A 26,952-nucleotide genomic window follows, 5' to 3' on the forward strand; every position below is an offset into this window, starting at 1 on the left:
TTGAAGTAAATGTTTATTTTACAAAATTTAAAAAATAGTGTTTTTTGAGCTTCATTATATTCCCATCACCACTCACTACTGTTTTGTCTTCTAAGTACCCAGTTGATAGCATATGCCAAATTAAGGGATCCATATTTCTCTCCTTTCAATTTTTTTTTTATGTCAGGAACAACTTGAGTCACTTCTGGAATGAGAATTGGCCGTCTGCAAGGACGTTGCCCAGGGGACACCCAGATGTTTTTACCATCCTTGTGGGGGGCTTCTCTCATGTCCCCGCATGGAGCTGATAGAGGGAGCTCATCCGCACTCTCCCAGGGTAGGATTCAATGAAACTTCCTTTCAATGAAACATTCTTATAAAAACAAATTGTGTGATAATATTAGAATGGCATGTTGGTGTGTGAAAGTTGGGATTGGGACAACACAATTTACAACCCCTTCAATTAAACTGTAGCGTTGGAGCAATTCAAGACATACACTTAAATAGTAAAATATTTTTATACATCATGGTGGATTTCAGTGACAGTCTTTCAAAGTTCAAAAGCTGTCATACTGGCAACATCAAGAACCTGTGTTTTTTCCTCTGTTTGTCTTATGCTCAAAGGCTGTTTCACGTATATTACATGTATACCTAGAAAAAAAACCCCCATTATTCATGAGGTAGTCATGTGGGTGTTTCTACAATGACTGTGGCTTTAAATCTCCCTTGCACCCATTTCACTGCATGTGAAACATAGAGCCTTTCCAGACAAGAAAGAAGTATGAAAGTCCTAGGTTTTGCTCCTGTACATTTTATTTTGGAGCTCGACATAATCCCCCCCCCCCCTTTTTTAAGGAAGGACCCGAAAGGACTTTTCATTCCCAGTCCCCAGATCAGTTTAATTTAACCCACTACAGGTTGGGTATCCATTACCCAAAATGCTTGGGACCCGAAGCCTTTTACTTGTTTTTGGATGTTGGAATGTTTTGCATACACATACATACACATATTCTGAAGGTAATTTTGTGCAATATTTAAAATTTTGTACATGAAGCTAAGCTTGTGTACCATCAGATAGCATAGGTATCATTATCCTAGTCACCTAGCTGGGCAGTTTTGGATTTAGGAATAAGGGATGCTTGACCTGTATTTCCAGACTTGAAATATGCTTCATTTTGTTATACCAGAATTAAGATGGCTATTATTAAGAAATCCAGGCTGTATCTACACTGCCATATAATCCAGTATCTGAGCCCAGATTATCTGCTTACAACTAGATTATGAGTCTATACAGCCATATAATCCAGCTCAAATCAGATAATCTGGATTAGAAACTGGATTATATGGCAGTGTAGAAGGGGCTCCAGTGACTGATTTCAAGATAGCAGATTCAACAGAGATTAAGTGGAATGCTTGCAAGAAAATGATCATAACTATTAAATAGTGAAAGCACTTGAAAACATGGATTGTAAATCTTGAATAATAATTTAAAAGAGCTCAATGGAAGTGGTCAAAGCCAATTTCTGAAAAGCTACCTGAGTTTAGATGAGACATAGGATTAGAGGATGAAGACGCAAGGCAAAAAGGATGGAAAATTAAAATATTTCAAGAAAGAATGTGGATTCAAAACCATACAGGAAAAATCAAAAGGAGCATCTCAATACTTCCAGAGCCTTTCCTCCTTTCTGGATAAATTCTGATGCATGTATAACAGAATACAGGAGACTGTATCTTTGAGACAATAGTTTTGGGTTTTTACACTCATACTACAGAGCAAGTTTAAGTTAAATTTCGCTTTAGCTTTGTGTGTGGACAAAGGCTTGATTTGGATTAATTTATACCAGCAGAGGTGTTAAACTCCGAGTGTGCACACATACATTTGCCACGGTGGTTCTCAACCTGGGCTTCCCAGATGTTTTTGGCCTACAACTCCCAGAAATCCCAGTCAGTTTACCAGTTGTTAGGATTCCTGGGAGTTAAAGGCAAAAACATCTGGGAACTCCACATTGAGAACCATTGATCTAGCACCTCCAAGTGATCTTTTAAAGGTACACCCTTCCTAAAGGGGATCTTGCTTTCAATCTCAGTCGGTGGCATGCCTGCATTCTACACCTATCCTTCAAATCTTCTGGCTAGGAAGGGAATTCAGCTTCACATTCTTAAAAAAGAGTCAGCCTAAGAGTTATGGCATGCAGAATGTCTAAACAACAGAATCTTGACTTTATGTACCAGGAAACACCCTGGATTTCCTGCTGTTTTGATGCGGGCTTTGCCATCACACATGCTATAAAAGGCCTTTCTTGAAGTTCAAACATGTGCTGCAAAAGGCCTCCCAGGACATCAGGTGCAGAGCAGGGCAGGGAGCAGTGTCAGCAGTGACAATGACAACCGTATTTTCACAGAGCAATGTGTTTGTACAACTGTTTAAAATCCCCAAGCACCTGGATGGTACAAAGAAGGATCAACACAACCTATGTTGCTGGGGAAAGAATGGCAATTGTGGTGCTTCCAAGCTTCCATCCAGCCAAATCCTTTTGGATGCAATCAGGTTTTAACCAAGGTATCTGCAGTTGTTTGACTTCTTCTGGAGCCGTGAGGCTGGAGGACAACTTTGAATAAAGAGGCAGCCTGAAGCAAATCCTGGAGTCCATCTCTCTGGAGACTCCTGTGTAGTGAATGCTACAATCCTCTGTATGAAAGTGCAAAAACTCGCTCTCCTCAAAAGTCCAGCTGCAGCGCTGCCCATCAATTTTTCAGCACCTGGTGAAGGCTTTCCCCATTTCTTGCCCTTCCCATCAGATCAGGAGGGGAATGACCATAGAGAATAGGTACAGCTTCACGTGGATGACGGACTGTTCTCTTGAGTTCCCAGCAGCCGCCTGTCCATTTAAACACTTGTGTCGCCATTTAGGCGCTTTTCCTCTGCAGCATTTCCTGCTTCTCGCTGAGGCTGTGGTTTTTTAAGATTGTATTTCCCACATTTTTGTGTTGTGTAGTACTTATAGTAGATTACAGCAAACAAAGCGACCATTGCCAAAGCGACCATTGGCAAGATAATTGCAAGGAAGTTGGGTGGAAAAACTGAAAGAAAGAAAAAAATGAAAACAATGTTAGGTATCTTGATAATTCCCAGAGCTGCAATTCTACAATCGTGATTAAAAAAAACAAAAAAACATTTGTTTTAAAGAGAAAGATTTGAGTCCTCACAGCTGATACTTGTGAATTACAAAATTCCAAACACTTTAATTAACAAATCAGCATACATTTTTGAGGAAGCACCACATAGAAGCATACAGTGGCTATCCTGATTTTTGCTTTTATTTATTTCATGTCAAAAGCATTGCATAATAAATAAGTTTAAAAGTGATAAAATATAGGAATCACAAGCAGCTAAATAGTTTTAGACCAAAAGAGGGCAACAGTGACCGCATTGTCCGTAGCTTTAAACAATTCCTCCTCTGTACATGAGGCAGGACATTGTGGACAAGCATACATATGCAGAGTTGTTTGTTCTGCTCCACAGTCACACAAAGTGGAGGATTCCTCCAGGTAGTGCCTGATTTTTGCTGATTCCCCACAAATAAACTCAGGGTCCAGCTGCAATATAAAATGAATGTAGAGTGGTGCCACTTTAATTGCCATAGCTCAAAGCTATGTGATCCTGGGGTTTGTAATTTGGTGAGGCATCAGCATGCTGAGAGAAAAACAAACAGTAATTCCCAGGATTCCATACCAAAGTGGTGCAAAACTACATACACAATACAGTGTAGATTTAGCCTCAGTCTCCACAGCTAGTCCCTTCTTTGAAGTTTCTTTTTTTTTAACCAAAGTTTCTGGTGCTTTCAGGCAATTGTCATACAATTATATGAATAATTTGTGCACATGTACTGAATTTTGGCAGAGGAATATGCTGCCCTGGAGTGTAGTGGAATTGATTGTGTGTTCCTGCATGGCAGAAGGGAGTTGGACTGGATGGCCCTTGTGATCTTTTCCAGTTCTATGATTCTATGGCCCCTGTATAAAATCCAAACTGAACTGGATTAGTAAGTGTGGACTCACATAGCCCAGTTCAAAGCAGATATTGTGGATTATCTGCCTTGATATTTTGGGTTATATGGCTGTGTGGAAGGGCCCTATGAATTCCAAAAGCTGCTTTTCACATAATTATAGATAACGGATTTCTTGCTCACCTATAAATGGAGGCATAGGCTCTTCGGAGTTCTGGACTTTAGCTTCCATAATTCCTCATCACTAGTCATGCCTAGGTGAGTTTAATGCGAGATTAAGCCCCAAAGATTTAGTCTATAGATTCCAAGATATCCACTGGAGGGTCCCAGAACTTGTAATCTAGAAAAGCATCTTTCCTAAGCTCTACCTCTGAAGCTGAAGAGGTGTGACTCCAAATAGGATTGCTTTTTGGCAAAAGCTCTAAACTCAAACAGAACAATCAACTCTGGTTCACAATTATTGATTGGATGCTCTTAGGGCCCTTTATCTCAGAACATCAAGGCAGAAAATCCCACAATATCTGCTTTGAACTGAGTTATCTAAGTCCACACTCAGATAATGTGGGATTTTCTGCCTTGAAATTCTTGGATAAAGGGCCCTTAGATACATTCTCAATCTTTCTGAACTGGGCCACAGTTGAAAATCACTGGTCAGGATTTCTATTTAGTCCCTTTGAAATGAGTTGATTAAGCTATCAATTGAAACTTGCATTTTAAAACAGTAAAATAATGAACACCACTCAGAAACAGGAGAACTCCGGACAGCAAACAAACAAATGCCAGTAAATACCTCCCAAACAGAGGATGCCACTAGGCAACAGAGTCCAGTGTCTCTATGCAGCAGACACTCTCACTGATTGTATAGCAGCTTCAATGCTATTCAAGCTTGCTAATTGCAACATTCAGACTTGATTTAAACTGACATAGGTTCTTTCTTCCACCCTGGACATTCCAGAGATATATACACTCCACTTGCTTCACTGCCAACAGAACCTCTAAAGATGCCAGCCACAGATGCAGGCAAAATGTCAGGAGAAAATGCTGCTGGAACATGGCCATACAGCCCGGAAAACTCACAGCAATTCAAACTTAAAAGACTTTTCTTCATTGGCTATGTAATACAGGACAAAATATTTTTCTAAAAAGCATATTCAGAGTAAGGATCTTAACTTACATTCAACAACTATGGTCACAACCTTCTCATCAAAGCCATGTGGATTAGTGGCACAGCAGTGAACCAATCCATCATGTTCTCTGGTGATAGGTATTGGTATCCCAATAGTATAAGATGTGCCATCTTTCTTGCATTCAACAGTTGGTGGTGGGTTTCCATAGGCTGAACAGGTCAATGTTTCCATGTCGCCCTCCTTCCATGTTAACCTATCAGGGCAAGAAGAACCATTCATCCTGGGACCATCTGGAATGGAAAGGAGGACCTTCATTTATTTTTCTTTAAGTGCAACATAATAATAATAAAAAACTTTATTTCTAACCTACCCTCTCACCCTGAAGGGACTCATCCATTCTCATGATACAAATCTGCTACAGGAATGGTCATAACTTCACACAGAGCAGCATGCACTGGGTGCTAACAGATCATGAGACATTGGTTTGAGTGTAAAAACTACTAAGACACAATTACTGCTACTAAGGAAACAATTAGGGCCAGCTAGCACCTCCCAACAAAGGATTCCCCCAGGCAGGAAGCAGCCAGGCTTTGAAGTTGCAAGGCCATTCAATGCTAATCAGGGTGGCCAACTGCAACATTCACACTTTCCTCAAATAGACAAGAGTTCTTTTTCACACCCTGGACATTCCACAGATATATAAACCCCACTTGTCTAGTTTCCAACAGACCTCGAAACCTCTGAGGATGCCTGCCATAAATGTGGGTGAAATGTCAGGAGAGAATGCTTCTGGAACATGGCCATATTTGCCTGGAAAGCTCATAGCAACCCAGTAATTTTACATCAATATTTTAACAGTGTTGTGCAGGGGTCCCCAAACTTTTTAAACAGGGGGCCAATTCACAGTCCCTCAGAACGTTGGAGGGCCGAACTATAGTGTTTTTTTTTAAACTATGAACAAATTCCTATGCACACTGCACATATCTTATTATGAAGTAAAAAAAAAACAAACAAAAAGGGAACAAATACAGCCTCAATGTTAATAATAATAATCATCATCATCATCATCATAAAAATAATAAAGAGGGTTGGAAGAGACCCCTTGAGCCATCTAGTCCAAACCCCTTTTGCTTTTGTGCAACAAAACATAATCAAACCACCCCTGTCAGATAGTCACTCAATAATAATAATAATAATAATAATAATAATAATAATAATAATAATAATAATGGGATCTGCGCACATCATCCAAAAATACATCACACAGTCCTAGACACTTGGGAAGTGTTTGACTTGTGATTTTGTGATACGAAATCCAGCATATCTATCTTGTTTGCTGTGTCAAACAATGATAGTAATAATCCATCATATATATCTTGTTTGTTGTGCCATACTCTGTCTTTGTGTCAATAATAATAATAATAATAATAATAATAATAATAATAATAATAATAATACCATAATTAAAATGGTTGGAAAAGACCCCTTGGGCCATCTAATCCAACCCCCTTCTGCCTTTGTGCACCAAAACAATCAAAGCATCCCTGACCAACATAATTCAACCACCTACTAACACAGTTAACTTATTTCTATAAGATGTGCCTCTGTATTCATTTTGGAAACTGCCACTGGATACATTCTGTGCAATACAAAACTAAGTGTGCCATTTTCCCCAATGTACATTTAATGTGGTACCTCAAGCAAAGTCTTAAGTTCCTCGGTGGCAGCGGTGGCGGGAAAGGAGCGCACGGGGTGAGCGAGGAGAGAAAGGCACTCACCTTCCCTGCCTCCTCACTCGCCCCGTGCACTCCTTCCTCGGCAGCTACGGCGGGAAAGGAGCGTGTGGGGCGAGCGAGGAGAGAAAGGCACCCGCCTTCCCTGCCTCCTCGTTCGCCCTGCGCGCTCCTTCCTCGGCGACAGTGGCGGGAAAGGAGCGCGCAGGGCGAGCGAGGAGGCGAGGAAGATGAGTGCCTTTCTCTCCTCGCTCGCCCCGTGCGCGTCTTTCTCGGCAGTGGCGGCGGGAAAGGAGCGCGCGGGGTGAGCGAGGAGAGAAAGGCACTCACCTTCCCTGCCTCCTCACTCGCCCCGTGCACTCCTTCCTCGGCAGCTACGGCGGGAAAGGAGCGTGTGGGGCGAGTGAGGAGAGAAAGGCACCCGCCTTCCCTGCCTCCTCGTTCGCCCTGCGCGCTCCTTCCTCGGCGACAGTGGCGGGAAAGGAGCGCGCAGGGCAAGCGAGGAGGCGAGGAAGGTGAGTGCCTTTCTCTCCTCGCTCGCCTCGTGCGCGTCTTCCTCGGCAGTGGCAGCGGGAAAAGAGCGTGCGGGGTGAGCGAGGAGAGAAAGGCACTCACCTTCTCTGCCTCCTCGTTCGCCCTGCACGCTCCTTCCTCGGCGGCAGCAGAAAAGGTGCATGCGGGGCGAGGGAGAAGGGAAAGGCCTTTTCCTCTTTCTCTTTGCCACACGCCCCCTTCTTGGCGGAGGGAGCTACCACCCCGCGGGCTGGATAAATAGCTCCGATGGGCCGCATGTGGCCCGCGGGCCGTAGTTTGGGGACCCCTGGTGTTGTGCATGAAACAATGTTTCTACAAACTGAACTATCAGGAAGCAAAGGTGCCACTACCTTAGCCATCCATTTGAACAATACTGGATTTTTAAGCATTTTGGATTTGGAATTCTGGATGAGCTATTCAACCTGTAGCCAATCTTTATACAGTGTTGTACATTGGGAAAATGGTACAAGACAAATGGGTTATGATCATCACTACCCTTTGATTATCCATGAAGTGGCACAAGTGAAATGCAGGTCAACCACTTTGATGAGAACCAAGTGTATAAATGAATGCAAAGCTGCTTGACTTCCCTGATTCACTCCAACATGTAAATAATATATAAGCCAATGAATCCAAATGTAATGACACTGTCATTTTGTCTTCAAATAGCAAGTATTCTAAATCTCAAGACATTTTAAAGAATACTTGGAACGTGCCCTACTTACAGAAGACGGTGAGACTTTTAGCAGTGTGTTTCACAACATGCTGCCCATCAATCATCCGCTGCACTTCGCACACAAATTCCCTCCCATCATCCTCTTTGTGTGTTTTCACTTCATGCTGCACAAAAAGGTTGTCCAAGTCTCTGGAAGGTAGAATTTCTCTGTTATTTTTAAGCCGCATGACAACCCCCGGGGACACAGGACCATTAGAGGTACAGTTGACCATCACCATGGAACCAGCAATGACTTCTGAAGGGACAAGGTGCAGGACAGGCTCAGGTAAACCTGAGGGTGAACAAACAAGAACAGCCATTATACATTAGATATCTTGACAGAGTGCAATTACTACTTGCCTACATGGGCTCAAAACCCACAGTTTAAGAAATAGTGGTCTAGACCAGTGTTTCCCAAAGTGGGCGACATTGCCGCCAATTGCACCAATTGGGGGAAAGTGAATAACAATAAGGGAGAGGTAGAAACATAAAGAAGAAAATTTTGAACAGTTTTTCATCTTTTGTGTAACAGAATTAAAGTTTTCCAAATGGGCACAGAAAATACAAACTATAGCCCAGTTTGCTAGTATAACTGAATTACTGTGCCACGAAATTATGCGTGTCTAAAAAGTATGTTACCAACATGAAATTTTTGGAAAGCTCTGTTTTAGGGAGTTTGGCACACTCTACATCCCCAGCACAGCATTGCCCAATCTTCTGGACCCAAATGCTAGTTGCAGCATTGTCCCTAAAAACAGTGCTTGGGACTTGGAACGGACTTCGCCCACACTGCGCTGTCCCTGTGAGGAAAAACACACCTCTTCTTCTCACTTTTCACAGATGAAAACTGATACGCCAAAGTGTTGCTTGGCCACTGCAATTTGCCCTTGCCCAAGTCAATTGGGAACTTCCAATTATCCCCCCCCCCCCAATTAAATAGGGTACAAACTACTTCTGAACTTTGAAATCAGTTTGCAACACCTGAAGTGAGCTGAGGACAAAAGGGGGAAATGGGGGAGGAGGAGAGAAGTTGGGACACTTTAAAATCAGCCCAAAAGGTGGGCAGAGGATATACTTGGGACAATCTCTGTCAAATTGGGTCAGTTGGGGAGCATGAAAGCATGGCATGATGAAGCCTCTCAAGCTCCTGAACCAAATGGTTAAGTGCATCTGCTTATCTGGATGATGGGATCGGTTGGATGTGAACCCATCCTAGAATCTTGAATTAATTCTGTTCCTTTCATTTAGATTACTTGGAGGAGGCCCAAAGGGGACCCTAGTTCAATCTCTACTGAGATTAATTTAGGGTGGCTTATTTGACTAAAAGCCTTTGTTAATCAGACAAAATTCTTAACCTGACCCGCTTTGTTGCCGACTTAAATGTTAGGTTCATTTTAATATTGGTGTAGCTTTTTTCTGGCTTCTTTCCCTAGCAGCCTACCCTCAAAAAGAAATTGAAAAAGACTTCAGGTTCAATCCCAAAATGGTATACCATCAGCATATGTGTCCTCGACATATTTCCACTGCTGCAAATTGAGTCCAAATAAGAAAAGTACTGTAGAGTCTCACTTATCCAACACTCGCTTATCCAACGTTCTGGATTATCCAACGCATTTTTGTAGTCAGTGTTTTCAATAAATCGTGATATTTTATTGCTAAATTCGTAAATACAGTAATTACTACATAGCATTACTTCATATTGAACTACTTTTCTGTCAAATTTGTTGAATAACATGATGTTTGGGTGCTTAATTTGTAAAATCATAACCTAATTTGATGTTTAATAGGCTTTTCCTTAATCCCTCCTTATTATCCAACATATTAGCTGTCAAAAGTCAGACGTCAATTAGAGAGCAAAATAGAGTTTATTAAAGCAACAGTCCAAAAAATAGCTCAACAAACTAAAAAGACTTAAAACACTTAACTTTCAGTGTTATTAAGTAAAACAAGCGGGTAAAACCCCAAAAAACAAGAACTGGCAAATAATCTGGATTAGGCAGAGATATAATCCAGGTTAAATTTAAAGTTCTAGAACTTGACCCAAAAGTTCACAATGGGCTGAAAAACGGAGGCATGAACTAAAGCAAGCAGTATTGAAGCCCACAAACCTTTCCCAAAACTCAAAAGTACAAAAAGGAGTTCAAAACAAACAAATGCCCAAACTGAGCTAGGGAACTCCCAGTTGAGAGCAGCAAAGCCAGTGAAACAGCAAGACACTGGCGAGCTCGCAGCAACTGCTGCTGGAACATACACGAAACCAAGAGTTAAAGGAGCAAAGCGGGAAAGCGTTGTCAAGCCGGTCCAAAGTCGGGATAAACTAGCAACGTCAAGCTGCTGCAGAAGCAAACACCAAGCCAGGAGTTTAAGGAGAAGAGCGGGAGAACGTCGTCAAGCCGGTCCGAAGTTGGGATAAGCAGACAGCGTCGGTATCAAGAGTGAAGGTAGTAGTCAGCAACAGCAGACAGCCACGGAATAGAGAGCGACGCCAAGCCACGGATTGAGAGCGAAGAGCAAAGCTGAGTCAAGTTCCGGTCCAAGGTCCAAGAGGTTGAAGTCATCCAAGAAGGTCACAATACGAAATGGCACAGAGAGCCAAAGCAACGAGGGCGAACAGCAGCTAATACAAAATAGTAATAACAGTGCAGTCCAGGAAAACCCACACAATTCCAGCCCTCCGTTGCAGAATAACCCAGATTAAACTTACATCCGTTGCAAAGTCCCAGTCCAGTCTGCCATGCCCAATTCCTCCGTTAACACCTGTTCCCCAGCATCCATTTCCACCTCAGGATCCCCACATGAATCCTCCTCAGAAGACTCCCCATCAGTCTCCCTTACCCTTTTCCTAAACAAATCCTCCAACGAGCCCTCCTCGCGAAGGTTTTTCCTTCCTCTCCTGATCCCATCACTATCATCCACAGTCTCTGAAGGCGCATTCACAACATTTGCTTATCCAACGTTCTGCTGACCCGTTTATGTTGGATAAGTGAGACTCTACTGTAATTTGCATTTAAGTAACACAAGGTGGGATAGTTCTGCCCTGCAGGCTTGGGTAAAAGCAAACTGCTGCAGCCTCTGCTAGCATTTTTATTCTTCCTTAATAACAACTTTGGCAATCTTGACTACTCTGATGTTGGTTCACTGCACCTATCATTTTTTCATCTTGAAATGTTGAAGGGTTGCAGTTCAGGACTCATGAGAAATCTGAACTCTGTCCAGTGTTACTGGGTATAAAACATGGTCTAACATAGAAATTCAGACATCTTGACAATTATAGCTACAATACTCACTGTATACATTCACAGATCTCTCTACTGTTCTGTTCACTGGTCCCAGAGAGACTGTGCAAGTCAATTTGTGAGTTCCTTCTGATGAGAAGGAGACTTGACCCCGAGCACTGGCACTATCTCTTGATGCAGTGACCTCAGGGTTCAGACTCTTTCCTTCATAGGACAGCTCAAACTTGACCTCTTTGGCTGGAAAAACTCCAGCTACATCACAGGTCACAGTTATCTCAGTATCAGTCTCTATAATTGATGGGGTTCCGAGATTAGGATCCATGGGGAAATCTGCCAAGATAACAAAAGTAACCGTGTCAATTATTTTTAAAAACCCACAATAAAGATAACTGCTTCTTCATAGCAAACTCAGGTTCTGACTGCCAATGCTGATAGAAAGCAAGCCAAAACAATAGCTGTGAGAAACAGAAATGAGGACATGGTAGAATCCTGAGATTTAAATATGTGAAAAATTATGAAATCTTTTCCTAAAAAGATAAGGAGATAAATCCTCACCATCCTAACAGGCAACTGTGAAATAAGATTGTTGTTCAGTCACGATCTCCTTTGGTTTGGAGCAAGAAAAAAAGAAATTATAGAATCAGAGAATTATAGAGCTGGAAGAGACCCCGTGGGCCATCCAGTCCAACCCCTGCCAAGAAGCAGGAAAATTGTATTCAAAGCACCCCCAACTGATAGCTCTCTGTTGAACGTGTGGAATCTCCTTTCCTGTAGTTTGAAGCCATTGTTCCGCATCCTACCGTGTTTTCCCGAAAATAAGACAGTCTTATATTATTTTTTGCTCCCAAAGATGTGCTACGTCTTATTTTCAAGGGATTTCTTATTTTTCCATGAAGAATTCACATTTATTGTTGAACAAAAAAATGAACATTTATTATATACTGTACAGTAGCCAACATAACCAGACCAGACAAACTGTGACTCCGTTCAAGAATGTTTTGTTACTACCATTATTTCCATGTACCACTGGTATGTACATTTACCAATCCTGCATGCTCTGGTGTTTGTTTGGTGGACGCCGGGCATGCTTCCAAACAAAAACTTTGTTAGGTCTTACTTTTGGGGAGGCCTTATATTTAGCAATTCAGCAAAACCTCTACTAGGTCTTATTTTTTGGGGATGTCTTATTTTCGGGGAAACAGGGTAGTTTCCAGGGCAGCAGAAAAAGCTTTCTCCCTCCTCCCTAGGACTTCCCCTCACATTTATACATGGCCTGCATCATGTCTCCTCTCAGTCTTCTCTTCTGCAGGTTAAACATGTCCAGCTCTTTAAGCTGCTCCTCATTACTACTAAATTACAATTAAAAATATGTAAACTATGTGGAAGTGAACTAATAGTCAGCTATAGCATATTTCCTTGTCAGTACAGTGACAATTACAGATCAGAGATTGTGCTTTATAAACTGCTGACTGTAGCAGTGGTTAATGAAATTCAATTTTTGAGTGACCACTAAGCTACACGTTTCAGTGTTAAATGTTGGCTAGCACCTTCTGGTTATTGTGAAGATGAAGTAGGCAAGAGGAGAGCCATGTATAACCTTGATTCAAGTGGAAGAATGCGAAAATGTAAATGTGATGAATAAAATTAATGCAGCTGGTCCTATACATTTGTGGGTTTGACTATTGAGAATATGATTATTATTTTGATTAAAATATTCTCTCTAGGAATCTCTAGTCTGTCTAGTGTGACTCTATGGTAATATTCAGCAAATGTTGACCAGAGAGTCATGCTAGGAGACATAGAGGAGGTGTTCTCTCAGAAAAAAATAGTGGTTTTTTTGTGGGTCTTCACTTTCATAGATGTCTTCTATCCCTAACCGCAGCAAATGTAAAAGAATGTGTTAGAACCTGGAGGCTCTTGAAATAAAAGCACGCTCACAAAGGCAAATCCTTGGACACAGCTTTATTTTCCGTCTTACCATAGGCAATAGAAAGATAGCTCTGGGCAATTCCAGCCAATTCTTGTGTATATCATCTGCTGACCCATGAGCCCTCCCACTATCTATATTCTACTAACTACATTCAATTCCCACAAAAGATCCTACGGTTTCTATTTCCCCCAGTCCAGATGGTCCTTATCTGAGATGTACTCCCAGCCTCCCCCTCCTGACAGTCATGGCATGGGGTGCACGAAGTAGCTCAGCTCAAGCTGGTAGAGACACATCCTGACAGAATGACCACCAGGTAACAAAAACAGGATCAACTCTTTGTAAAGAAGTAACCAAAGATCAGAACTTCTGGGCTCAACAAGAGTAATACAGTGCTGCAACCCAAGCCTTCTCTATTACTGCACTTTTCCATACATGACCCAGCCAGTGGGCGTAAACTCACCAACAGGGTCCAGTGATTCAATGTGAGATGCCATTTCAAAAAGTGGTCCTTCTGGTCTCAGATCCAGAGCAGCCTGGCAGGTGACTTCCTCCCCATGGTCTTCCTTCTGCACAGTGAAGACATGGGGCACCACAACATCTTCAGCTTCAGTGGTAGTAGAATTCTCAAATGTCTTCACCAGAAGTTTTTTTCTTCCTTTGAACAGGGTCACCGTGAGGTTCTGGATGGGGGCCACACCAGAAACTTGGCATGTCAACTTGTACTCCTTCCCAATCTCCATCTTTGGCACTGGGTTCAGAACTACATGCTCTGGAGCTCCTGGAATGAAAGTATAGTAAATCTTCACCAAAGTATTTCACACCCTGGAAGTAAGCATTATTGTGCATTCTAGAGATAGTGAATGCCATGTCCAGACTATAAAAATGAGTCTTCTGCTGTCTTCAACCAGCTCCTAATCCCAGTGTCAGTTTCCCTGTTCCTTCTGCAACAAATTTGCAATGGTTTACAGAGCCACTGTGGATGGTAGTTTTAGTGTTGGACTAGGAGTCTAGGAGGCCAGGACTGAACGATGTGCTCAGCTGTGGAAATCAACTGGATAGCCTCTCTCAGACAGAGGAAGCATCCACACAGGCCAGAAGCTCTGAACTGGGCAAGAAGTTGCTGCTGAACCTCCATATGAATTGGACGAGCAGTTGCTCCTGAACATCCAGAGGTTAGAAACCCTGAATTGGGCCAGAAGTTATTCCTGGGCATTCATATAACTTTCAGGGACTTCTAGACCTTGGTGTGGGGTAAAACTGGTTCACCCAATTTTACCCCACAGTAAAATTGGGGAATGTTCAAAAGTTTGAGAAAAAAATCTGGAGTACATCTATATTTCAGGGTTGGTGTGGAAGCTGGATCAACTGTCCATATGGGTCAGTACCCTGCTTTTTTTTTTTTTTGACTAAGTGACTTGAAGGTTGGGTTGCTGACCTGAAAGCTGCCAGGTTTGAATCCCACCTGGGGAGAGTGTGGATGAGCTCCCTCTATCAGCTCCAGCTCCATGCGGGGACATGAGAGAAGCCTCCCACAAGGATGGTAAAAACATCAAAACATCCGGGCGTCCCCTGGGCAACGTCCTTGCAGACGGCCAATTCTCTCACTCCAGAAGCTCTTGACACGAAAAAAAAAGTACCCTGCTGCCCCATGTGGACATCTGGATCAGTCAGCCTGACTGCAGCCTGTATGCCATACCTGCTGCTGCCTTTGTTTGGGAATAGAGCGTGTAGAGCATCTCCATGGAAGCAGCAACACTTCAGACCAGCCCTATGTTGAGATGGCCTGTAGATGGGTCCTAAGAATTGGCAATAAATCTTTGCAAGAAAACTCTATCAGAGGGTTGTGAGAAATCAGAGTTGCCCTGAAGATGCCTAACAACAGCTAACCAATGGTTTACAATGAATTGTCAAAATCTGCTAAATTTATCTGCAATAAGAAGACTGTGTGGTGATTAAAACAGCACAAAGGGAAATGCAGTCAAATATCAGCAAGACATTTTAACATTGGACTTCAGATGCCAAAAATTGGGAAGGGGAAGAGAGGGAAGCAAACACTGGTGTGTCTCTAAATATGCTGTCATGAAGAATATGTTTGAACATATGCATATGTTTGAACATATGCTTTAGATCAGTGATTCCCAACCTTTGGTCCTTCAGGTGTTTTGGACTTATGCTCTCACAATTCCTAACAGCTGGGAAGCTGGCTGGGATTTTTGGGAGCTGAAGTCCAAAACACCTGGAGGATCAAAGGTTGGGAACCACTGCTCTAGTCACTCTCAATTAAATTACTTGTCTAGATGGAGCAATGGATGGCATGACTAAAAGACAACTTCATATGCATTTAATACTCCCCCTCTTAATCCCGCAATACATGGAAGTCTTTCTACAGATGAATGAGGGCTGCTAATGGCCTCCAACATTTCACAGGTGAAAACTGGAACACATTTGGACAAGCAACATAAGATGTCAAACATTATCCCAGACATTAACACAAACACAAACATTATCCAAACATTAACACAAGTTAGAAGAGGCTGCCACAATTTGCTTTTGCCTAAACCTACTTGGAAGTAAAAGATTCTGCCCTCTTCTTTTTTCTCCCTCAGTTGAGTGCAAACTATTTCTGCACATTGAAATCAGTTTCCAGCCATTGAAATAAGCTAAAGACAAAGGTGGAAACAGGATGAAGAGAGTATAATTGGATATTTTAATAGCAGCTGAAAAGTAGCACAACAGAGGGTTAATCAGGATTGCAGCTGGAGGGGGAAAGAATATCCCTTCCTTTGTTTCACAAAGTATAGTCTAGTTAAAGATGAGCAGCATCCTGCAATGTCAGCCTTCCATGAATGGTTACTGTGACACCGTCTGATATGCAACTTACGGTAAACGGTGAAGTTGGCACGGAGAAGCTTTCTGTATCCTCTGTCACAGCGAGCAAAGCACAATGGTCTGGCAGTCCACTGGTCAACTTTGGTGAGGTTGAAGGCTTTCCAGTTGGTCCCAGTTCCTGCCTGAACCCACTTTAAAGATGTCTCAAGACTAATGGCCTTACAGCTGGAACTACAGTTCAGTACAACAGAGCCATTAAATTCCACCATCGGGTTTTGTGGCCAAATGCGTATAAAGTCCTCCTCCTCCGCACCTGAAAAAGAGTAGTTGTGGCTTGTTTAAAAACTAAGTCAATCATAAAGGGAGAATATCAAATAATAACATCCCAGCATACAATGAGATTGGATGACATAAAGAGAAAAAAAGGAAAGACTCCAACAAACAACTGAAAATAGAAGAATGGAGATGAGGATGTGAGTCTGCATTGCCATATAATGGCTATGGGCAGCCTCACTACTCGGGTTTGAATTTCACTGAGTCCATTGAGAAATGTTGTTGTCTTTACATCCTTCTTGCCTCTCTTAAATAAAGATTCAAAGTGGCTTATAGCTTTAAAAATAATACTTTACATTTTAAACCCTACCACTTATGTTCCTTTGTGATATGTACACAAGCATGAAAACAAGGACATATGTGACCAAGCAACATCAGAATGTGCCCGTGTTTCAGTGATTCTAAGGCCCCATCTACACTGCCATATAATGCTGATTCATAATTTAGTTTCATAATGCAGTTTAACTGCATTGAACTGCATTATCAGTCTACACTGCCATGTAATACAGTTCAATGTAGTTAAACTACATAATGAAACTGCATAATATGACAATGTAAATGGGGCCTAAGGTGGCATTGATTCTAAGGCATATATTCTCAGTAGCATCAACAAGGGGGGAAAAGCACCTATGATTTTAACACACATTTTGTTTTTCAAGATTGGGAAAACCAGGGTCTTAGAAAATAAAACACAGTATTAATGAGGAAGAATAAGCATGCTAGGAAAGGAAGCAACAGGTTCCCTTTGTCTGAGGCAACTGGGCTCTATGCACTCCCCCTCTTTCTGCTGAGTTAAATTACTGTAGAACAAACTACTTTCTGAATTTGAACAGCCTTGGAGTGAACGACATCTCAATTCCCCCAGTTTCACTTTTCATTCTGCCCACAGAAGGAGCCTAGAACGACTTTAGACTTGGTGACCTCTTAGCAATTTTCCTCTGCATTTTCCATAACGTCTGTCCTGCTGTTGGTTATGTTTGTCTGATTAGTCGAAACTCTGCTCTTTTTTTTTTACAATAGTTTCCTGTACGCATCTGTTCCTAGCATTCATCGCTTTTTTAAAAGCCCCTTGTCTGATGTTTGGGGATTAAGGCCACAGTGTTCAAGCAAGTGTGCCTATATGCTTTTGGATTTGTCTTGAGGAGATGGTATTGATTTCCTTTCTGCAATGACCCATTGTTTGGCTTTCTCTTTTGACTGCCAATTGATCTGGAAGGGATCACTCTTCACTAGCCACTCCTTATTCTGTTCAAAGTTTAAAGAAAACCAGGCCTTTTCCAGGAACAACTCAAGTGATAAATTCAATCGTCAGAAACTCTTTTTAAAAAGAACCCGGGGAAACTTAAGAATATATCTAACCTGCAGAATTAATGCAGTTTGATGCCACTTGAAGTGCGGTGGCTCAATGCTATGGAGTTATGTGATTTGTAGTTTTACAAAATTTTCACCCTTCTCTGTCAAAGGGGAAGCTTGGGATTCCATAGCATTGAGACATGGTAGTTTAAGTGGCATTAAACTGCATTAATCCTACAGTGCAGATGTACAGTGTAGAGAGAATAAACTGACTTATTTCTGGGTTAAGATGTGCAGGATTACAGTGAAATAAGCAATACACATTATCTGTCACCTGTGAAAAGTGTATCCCAATGATCTTGCTTTGCAATGAAAATGGAATGACCTGACATCAAAACACAAAGAAATGTGCTGCAACAGAAACAAAAGTTTCAATATGGTCATATTTCATTCAGGGAGTTTATTTCCCTGAATTATATTATTGTATTATGACAAAACTAGAAAAGAAGGCTTCCCACTATAAAGAAAAACATCATATTCAAATCAAAGACAATCAGGATCCAAAAAGCAACTTGAGTGAAAGTGCTGTTAATTCCTTTTCCATCTTATTTTCTCTCTCAATCTCTCTCTGTCACAAATGAATCTTTGCCCCATGTACTGTTTGTCTTGCAGGGAGAAACATGTAGATTCAATCAAGCTGAATTATTTAAGTCTACCTCGAAGTTTGCATGGTAATATTATGGCAAAGGTTTAAAGAATATACTGCAGAAGGTACGCCTGGAACTTACTGGATGGATTCTTTCTTCTACAACCATGCAAAAGTTTCCACCTAATCCTCTTACTTGTTTTAACATTCAGATGAAACTACTGACATGACAATGTGTGCCATTATCAGGATTTCTGAATGACGCTACTTAAAAAGCAAAACAAACAAACCCAAAGCTGCAGACAAAGCAAAATAGAAGAAAAACACTGCATCTACACTGTAGAATTAGTGACATTTGATACCCCTTTAATTGCCATGGCTCAGTGCGATGGAATAATAGTTGTTGTTTGATGGCACCAGCACCCTTGGCATAGAAGGCTTGCAAGACTACAACTGCAACGATGTGATTGAATTGAGCCATGGCAGTTAAAGTGGAGTCAAACTGGCAATTGCACTCTACCACATGATTTTGAACAAGATGTGGAAGTACTGAAAACTAAATTTAAAAATAAGGGATATCCTGAACATCTAATCCAGAAGGCCAGTATAAAAATATCAAGAGTTTCGAGAACTACATTTTGTTGGAGGATAGTTCTAAACCTAGAGATAACAAATTAGTATGGCCTCTCACACTGACCAATCTATCCAAACATGCAATAAAAACAGTGAGAAAATTTTGGAACTTGTTGAGTGACATACCAGGATGTGAGAATCCCCCTCTTATTACCCATAGGAGAACACAGAACATCAGAGATATTTTAATACATTCTGATATAGATCCGAAACAATATTCCATAAAATCCAATCTGGTGGGTAACTTTTCATGTCAACACTGCTCCATATGTCCACAATTTGTACAGGCCAAGTTCTTCAAGAATCATTACACTAATTTTGAATACCTGTACCACTAAAGGAGTTCTTTATGCTATCACTTGTTCATGTCTGTTAATGTATATTGATCAGACAGGCAGGGAAATCAAACTTTGAATTATAGAACATAAAAGTAAGATCAGAAATCATTCTATAGATTCTATTTTTTGCAAGCATTTTGAAGATCATTTTCCGAATTACTGAAGCAACAGGCTTCCATTTTAAGATTAATGTAAACGACCTCTACAATTTAGTAAACATGTAAGCAAAAGTTGTTCTAGGCTCAGCTCAGTAGTTTTGGTTTATAAAGGAAACTGAGTCAGACCACTGATGTACAAGCTACTTCAATTGATAGTTCCTGTCTTTTTAGAACCTCTGGCAAATGAGCTTTCCCACTCTGCCTAACATCATTTTGCAGATTGGGTCTTTAGTCCTTCTTGGACCAAAGCATCTGCTTAAATATGAGCTATGCAGTTTGAAATAAACGAAAAATGAGCTGCCAGGCTCTCAAATTTGGGCAAATACCCTTGCCATCCATATATTCCTCTTACCCTTCTGAGAACCTGCAGTTCTTTGGGGTTCAAGGAGGTGCCTTAGTAAATGTGTACTCAGTCGGTATAGCCTCAGACACTATTTTTGTTGTTGTTGTATGTCTTCAAATTGTTTCAGATTTTCACAAATTTTCAAGATTTGTTCAGAGTGGAGTTTGCTTTTGCCTCCCTCTAAAGCTGAGTGTCTGACAGGCCCAAGTCGGGATTGTAAAACCTGTTTTCCATGGCTCGAGAGACTAGGGACCCTTCTATACATCCATATAACCCAGAATATCAGGGCAGAAAATCCACAATATCTGCTTTGAATTGGGTTATCTGGGTCCACACTGCCATATAATCCAGTTCAATGTGGATTTTATACAGCTATGTGGAAGGGGCCTATTGTTTATTCGTTTAGTCGCTTCTGACTCTTCGCGACCTCATGAACCAGCCCACGCCAGAGCTCCCAGTCCACCATGGTCACCCCCAGCTACTTCAAGGTCAACCAAGTCACTTCAAGGATACCATCCATCCATCTTGCCCTTGGTCAGCCTCTCTTCCTTTTTCCTTCCATTTTCCCCAGCATCATTCTCTTCTCCAAGCTTTCCTCATGATGGAGCCAAAGTACTTCATCTTTGCCTCTAATATCCATCCCTCCAGTGAGCAGCCGGGCATTATTTCCTGGAGTATGGACTGGTTGGATCTTCTTGTGGTCCAAGGCACTCTCAGAATCTTCCTCCAACACCACAGTTCAAAAGCGTCTATTTTTATATGGGCCTAGGACATGGAATAATAAATTCAAACTGCAGGAAGAGAGATTCCACCTAAACATTTAGGAAGAATTTCCTGACAGTAAGAGGTGTTCAACACTGGAATATACTGCCTTGGAGTGTAGTGCAGTCTCTGTCTCTGGAGGCTGTTAAACAGAGGCTGGGTGGCCATCTGTCAACAGTGCTTTGATTGTGCTTTTCCTGCATGACAAAGGGTTGGACTGGATGGGCCTTGGGGCCCCTATCAAGTCTAGGATTCTATCAGCCCTGGTCTCCAGTCAAAGTCCAACACGCAATCCATTATTTGGGCTTATCTCAAGTATACTTCGAAACAAGTTGAAACAACTCCAGCAAGAAATTCTGGCTTTGTTAAGGGTGCACTTTTTACAAAAACAATACCTAATCACTCTTTTACAAAAAAGATAAGAAAGCAAGCTAGTTTTAAACAAATATTGTATACCTAAGTTTTAGAGAGGGCTTACTTCCTGCTAGGTCTTCATTTCAGTTCCACCCCAGGCCCTTTCTATACAGCTGTATAAAATCTACACTGAACTGGATTATATGGCAGTGTGGACTCAGATAACTCAGTTCAAAGCAGATATTGTGGATTATCTGACTTGATATTCTGGGTTATATGACTGTGTGGAAGGGTCCCGAGTTTGCAAAACCCACTTCTGGGAAGGTTCAGTCAGTGAGGTGGCCCTGAGCAGAAGCAGAGTGCATTTCTCCAGTATTAGCAGACAGGGATGGTGCAGAAGAGAGATGGCAGACCTGAGATGATCCAACATTCGAGCCTGGGTCACTTTTTCTCTATTCATTTGGCCCAGATGTTTTGTTTTGTTTATTTTGAAAGGCTGAATGAACCCCTTGACAATCTCTATAAACCCCACATCCCTGTGCATGGACTTACAAACAACTAGTTAAGAACGGTGGTGAGACAACAAGAAGTGAGAGAAATCCACTCCTGAAAGAGTTATTATCATGGGGGAAAGGTGTCTCTGCTAAAGCTTTATCACCAATCTATGTTTCCATAAAAAGCCACATTTTTCAAAATCCATTTGTCACAGGGACAGAAAGGGAGGTCTAATCTTCTGAACAGGGGCACAGACAGCAAAACAAACATCACAGGGGTGTTCACCTTCCCTATGCCTTCCAAAGTTTTATATATTTATAGAGATAGCTTTGGAAAGCATAGGGAACGGTTAACACCCATGTTGTTTGTTTTGCTGTCTGTCTGTCTGTCTGTCTATATACATGCACACAGCAAAACAAACAGTGTCCTTCCCTATTTATTTATTTACTTACAATATTTCTACCCCGCCCTTCTCACCCGAGGGGACTCAGGGCGGCTTACAACAACCGGCAAAATTCAATGCCAAACAGATCAATAAAACAGCAACACATTTAAAATCACTAACAACTATTCATAAAATACAACACATAAAATACATTAGTCAGCTAAAACATATATCCTGTTTCCCCGAAAATAAGACAGGGTCTTATATTAATTTTTGCTCCCAAAGATGCACTAGGTCTTATTTTCAGGGGATGTCTTATTTTTCCATGAAGAAGAGCTCACATTTATTGTTGAACAACAAAATGAACATTTATTATATACTGTAAAGTAGTTGTCATCACAAACCAGCATAACCAGACAAACTATGAATCCTATCAAGAATTTCTTGTTACTACCATTATTTACATGTACAACAATCTATGGTACCTCTTGCAGTTTAGGTTTCACAAGGTTTCCACGCTGATTTCTCTCTATTCTAGTTTCAATGTAGTCATGAATGATGAATAATATAATATAGTATAATAATAATATGATAATATAATAATAATATAATGATATACAATATATTAATGAGATAATATAATAATAGGATATAATAATAACAGAATATGATAATAATATGGTATTAATAGGATAATATAATAATGGGATATAATAACAGAATAGCATAATAATATAATAATAATAGGATAATATAATAGAATAATAGAATGGAATAGAATGATATAAAATATATTAATAGGATAATATAAAATGGAATATAATAATAAAACAGAATATGCTAATAATAAAATAATAATAATATGATAATAGAATAGAATAATAGTATAGAATATAATGATATAAAATATATTAATAGGATAATATAAAATGGAATATAATAATAATAGAATAATAATATGATGATATAATAATAATAGAAAAATATAATATAATGATATAAAATATATTAATAGGATAATATAATAATGGGATATAATAATAGTAACAGATATGATGATAATAATATGGTAATAGAATAATAGTATAAAATAATAAGTTTCATGGCATAGGATAGGAATGAGAGGAGAATCCCTATGCGTCCTGTACCTTAGGAGGAGTGGCAAGCCCTCTTCCTTCCCTCCCACCCTCCCTTGCCCTGGCTCCAGGAGCCTATCAGCAGGGCCGGCCGGAGATATTTTTTGATGTGAAGCTGCGTGGGAGGCGGGGCCAGGGCGAATAGTGAGGGGGGCGGGGCCAGAGTTGGCCCCCCCCCCGCCCAGCGTGCCCTGGCCCCGCCTCCCACGCAACGTGGGAGGCGGGGCCAGGGCACGCTGGGCGGGGGGGCGGGGCCAGAGCTGGCCCCGCCTCCCACGCTACCCCCGCTCGCCCGTCTGGCCATTTCTAGCAGGCCAGAGTTAGGGCCAGCTAACGGCCTGGAGGAACCTCCGCTTAACTCTGGCCTGCTAGAAATGGCCAGACGGGCGAGCGGGGGGTAGCGTGGGAGGCGGGGCCAGCTCTGACGCCGCTCCCCCCCCCCGCCCAGCGTGCCTTGGCCCTGCCTCCCACGCAATGTGGGAGGCGGGGCCAGGGCACGCTGGGCGGGGGGGCGGGGCCAGAGCTGGCCCCGCCTCCCACGCTACCCCCGCTCGCCCGTCTGGCCATTTCTAGCAGGCCAGAGTTAAGCGGAGGTTCCTCCAGGCCGCGATTGCGGCCTGGAGGAACCTCCGCTTAACTCTGCCTGCTAGAAATGGCCAGACGGGCGAGCGGGGGTATCGTGGGAGGCGGGGCCAGCTCTGACGCCGCTCCCCCCCCCGCCCAGCGTGCCTTGGCCCTGCCTCCCACGCAACGTGGGAGGCGGGGCCAGGGCACGCTGGGTGGGGGGGCGGGGCCAGAGCTGGCCCCGCCTCCCACGCTACCCCCGCTCGCCCGTCTGGCCATTTCTAGCAGGCCAGAGTTAAGCGGAGGTTCCTCCAGGCCGCGATTGCGGCCTGGAGGAACCTCCGCTTAACTCTGGCCTGCTAGAAATGGCCAGACGGGCGAGCGGGGGTAGCGTGGGAGGCGGGGCCAGCTCTGACGCCGCTCCCCCCCCCGCCCAGCGTGCCTTGGCCCTGCCTCCCACGCAACGTGGGAGGCGGGGCCAGGGCACGCTGGGTGGGGGGGCGGGGCCAGAGCTGGCCCCGCCTCCCACGCTACCCCCGCTCGCCCGTCTGGCCATTTCTAGCAGGCCAGAGTTAAGCGGAGGTTCCTCCAGGCCGCGATTGCGGCCTGGAGGAACCTCCGCTTAACTCTGGCCTGCTAGAAATGGCCAGACGGGCGAGCGGGGGTAGCGTGGGAGGCGGAGCCAGCTCTGACGCCGCTCCCCCCCCGCCCAGCGTGCCTTGGCCCCGCCTCCCACGTTGCGTGGGAGGCAGGGCCAAGGCACGCTGGGCGGGGGGGGGGGGGGGAGCGGCGTCAGAGCTGGCCCCGCCTCCCACGCTACTCCCGCTCGCCCGTCTGGCCTTTTCTAGCAGGCCAGACGGGCCAGGGCGCACTGGGCGGGAGGCGGGGCACCGTCAGGGCGGTGCCCCGCCTCCCGCCCAGCCTGACGGCGCCCCCCGGGCCTGCGCCCGAGGCGGCGGCGTCAGGTGCCTCATTAGTGGGGCCGGCCCTGCCTATCAGAAGCCTTGGGGGTGAAGGGAGCATGGCCAGGACGGAAGGAAGAAACGGCAGCGCAGCAGCAGCCACGGAGGCTGGGGGACAGGCAAGGCAAGGACAGCAAGCACTTTCTCTCCCTCCCTCCCTCCCTCCGGTGTGTATGAATGAGTGCTGCTTCTGCCCTGCAGCCATGTTTCCCAATGGAACTCTGCTGCAGCCTTAGTTGCTAGGTCTTACTTTCAGGGGAGGCCTTATATTTGGCAATCCCGCCAAACCCCTGCTAGGTCTTATTCTTTGAGGAGGTCTTATTTTAGGGGAAACACGGTAGTTACTTAAAACCACTTTTCCATGGAACCATTGCACATAAACCTAAATTCAGACCATGTCAATATATTGCTTATTCATTAAATGCTTGCACACAAAGCCATGTCTTAACATTCTTCCTGAAGCCCAGGAGAGTTGGGGCCTGCCGGATGTTACTGGGGAGGGAGTTCCACAGCCGGGGAGCCACCACTGAGAAGGCCCTGTCTCTCGTTCCCACCAGCCGCGCCTGTGAAGCAGGTGGGACCGAGAGCAGGGCCTCTCCTGACGATCTTAGTGTTCTTGATGGTTCATAGGAGGAGATACATTTAGACAGGTAAGTTGGACCAGAACCGTTTAGGGCTTCGTAGGTCAAAACCAGCACTCTGAATTGCTATATAGGATATGATATATCTTATCCTATCTGATTTGTCATTGAAGCCTTTGGGCTTCACGCAAATCAACCATTTGCCAAAATATATGATCTGGTGCTTTTCTTTTCCATTTCTGGCTGAATATCTTATCCATAGGTTCGTCCCATCGAACAAGCAGTCTGCTCAAGGCCCGCTTGTGGTCTCTTGGTATCCAATTAGTTAGTCGACATATAGATAGATAGATTTTTTTTGTGTCAGGAGCAACTTGAGTCACTTCTGGAGTGAGAGAATTGGCCGTCTGCAAGGACGTTGCCCAGGGGATGCCCGGAGGTTTTTGATGTTTTTACCAGAATGGAGCTGGAGCTGATAGAGGGAGCTCATCCGCACTCTCCCCGGGTGAGATTCAAACTTGGCAGCTTTCAGGTCAGCAACCCAACCTTCAAGTCACTTAGTCCACTACGCCATCTGGGGGCTCTGATAGATAGGAAGATAGGAAGTGTAACTAGCCATATATATATTTGGCTGGAATAAGGTAAAGGTAAAGATTTTCCTCTGACATTAAGTCTAGTCATGTCTGACTCTGGGGGTTGGTGCTCATCTCAATTTTTAAGTCAAAGAGCCGGCGTTGTCCATAGACACCCCCTAGGTCATGTGACCGGCATAACTGCATGGAGCACGGTTACCTTCCCACCAGAGTGGTACCTATTGATCTACTTACATTTACATGTTTCCAAAATGCTAGTTTGGTGGAAGTTAGGGCTTTCGGTCAGCAAGCTCAGGAGCTCTGCGGTTTTACCCGCTGTGCCACTGTGGGCAGTTACACTTCCAAAATGTTTCTTCTCCGACTTACATACAATTCCAACAAGAACAAACCAACAGACCCCACCTTGCTCCTAACCTGAGAACTGCCTGTACTCTCATAGGGTTTCCTTGATCAGTTCTTTCTGATGAAATATAAGTTGCTTTTATATATATATATATGTAAGTCCTGAGAGTTGAGCCTCTTCCACACAACTGAATAAATTCCTAAATTTTCTGCTTTGAACTGGAATATATGGCAGTGTGGACTCAGATAACCCAGTTTAAAGCCAGTATTGTGGGATTTTCTGCCTTGATATTCTTGGTTATATGGCTGCGTGGAAGGGCCCTGGGACTTTGGTGAGGCACCATCACTCTTTGGCAGGGAAAGTTCAAGACCTTCCATGACGGATACTAGCACTGAGCGATGGAAGTTTACGCAGTATCACGCTGCATTCATTCCACAGTGGAGATGCTCCCATGGCGGTCTCCCATCCAAACAGGCACCAGTCCAAAACCAGAGAGGGTTGGGTGCCTTTGGGATATGGCGCCTTACCTCTTGCGAAAGCCCAGGCGTTCAAGGCGAGGCAGAAGCAGAGAAATCTCCGCATCGTGCAAGTAATCCAAAGTGCGGTGGGAGAAACACTGATGAGATCCCTGGAGAAGATCTGGGAAGGCAAACGAGAACAGCAGGCTGATCTGAACGGTGGCAAAACTCTGAAGAAGAAGAGAGGATGTTCTTCAGGAGCCTGTTACCTTTGCTCCGGGAAGCAACTTCGCCGGGGTTTATATACCACAAGGCGGTTCCGCGGATCCATCGCTCACGGAGGAGGAGGAGGAGGAGGAGGAGGAGGAGGGGAAGCGCTGCCCTCTTCTTCCTCCCCACCCCGTCGCCACCGTATAGGCGGGAATTCCCTCCCGCCAGCCTTGGGCCCGGCGGGAAAGTCCCAGCCCCTACCAATCTCAGACCCCGAA

The 26,952-nt window shown here is 43.4% G+C and overlaps 1 protein-coding gene across 1 annotated transcript; it reads right to left on the reverse strand.

Moving 5' to 3' along the window:
- Positions 1-26,952, reverse strand: icam1 (intercellular adhesion molecule 1). The gene is made up of 7 exons (XM_062971324.1): positions 26,534-26,952; positions 16,143-16,403; positions 13,722-14,039; positions 11,383-11,661; positions 8,106-8,387; positions 5,161-5,403; positions 1-3,060 (listed from the first exon to the last, which is right to left on the reverse strand). Exons 1-7 carry the CDS (start codon positions 26,586-26,588, stop codon positions 2,867-2,869), a joined length of 1,632 nt encoding a protein of 543 aa, XP_062827394.1. The 5' UTR covers positions 26,589-26,952; the 3' UTR covers positions 1-2,866.

Source organism: Anolis carolinensis, chromosome 2 (assembly GCF_035594765.1).
Source record: "Anolis carolinensis isolate JA03-04 chromosome 2, rAnoCar3.1.pri, whole genome shotgun sequence".
Taxonomy (NCBI): Eukaryota; Metazoa; Chordata; class Lepidosauria; order Squamata; family Dactyloidae; genus Anolis; species Anolis carolinensis.

Coding starts and splice junctions, on each gene's coding strand:
- icam1 (XM_062971324.1), bottom strand. CDS start 26,588: ATGCGGAGATTTCTCTGCTTCTGCCTCGCCTTGAACGCCTGGGCTTTC. Junction 14,040..16,142: donor TGCCAACTTCACCGTTTACC/GTAAGTTGCATA, acceptor CTTTCATTCCAG/GAGCTCCAGAGCATGTAGTT. Junction 3,061..5,160: donor TGTGACCATAGTTGTTGAAT/GTAAGTTAAGAT, acceptor TCTTTCTTTCAG/TTTTTCCACCCAACTTCCTT.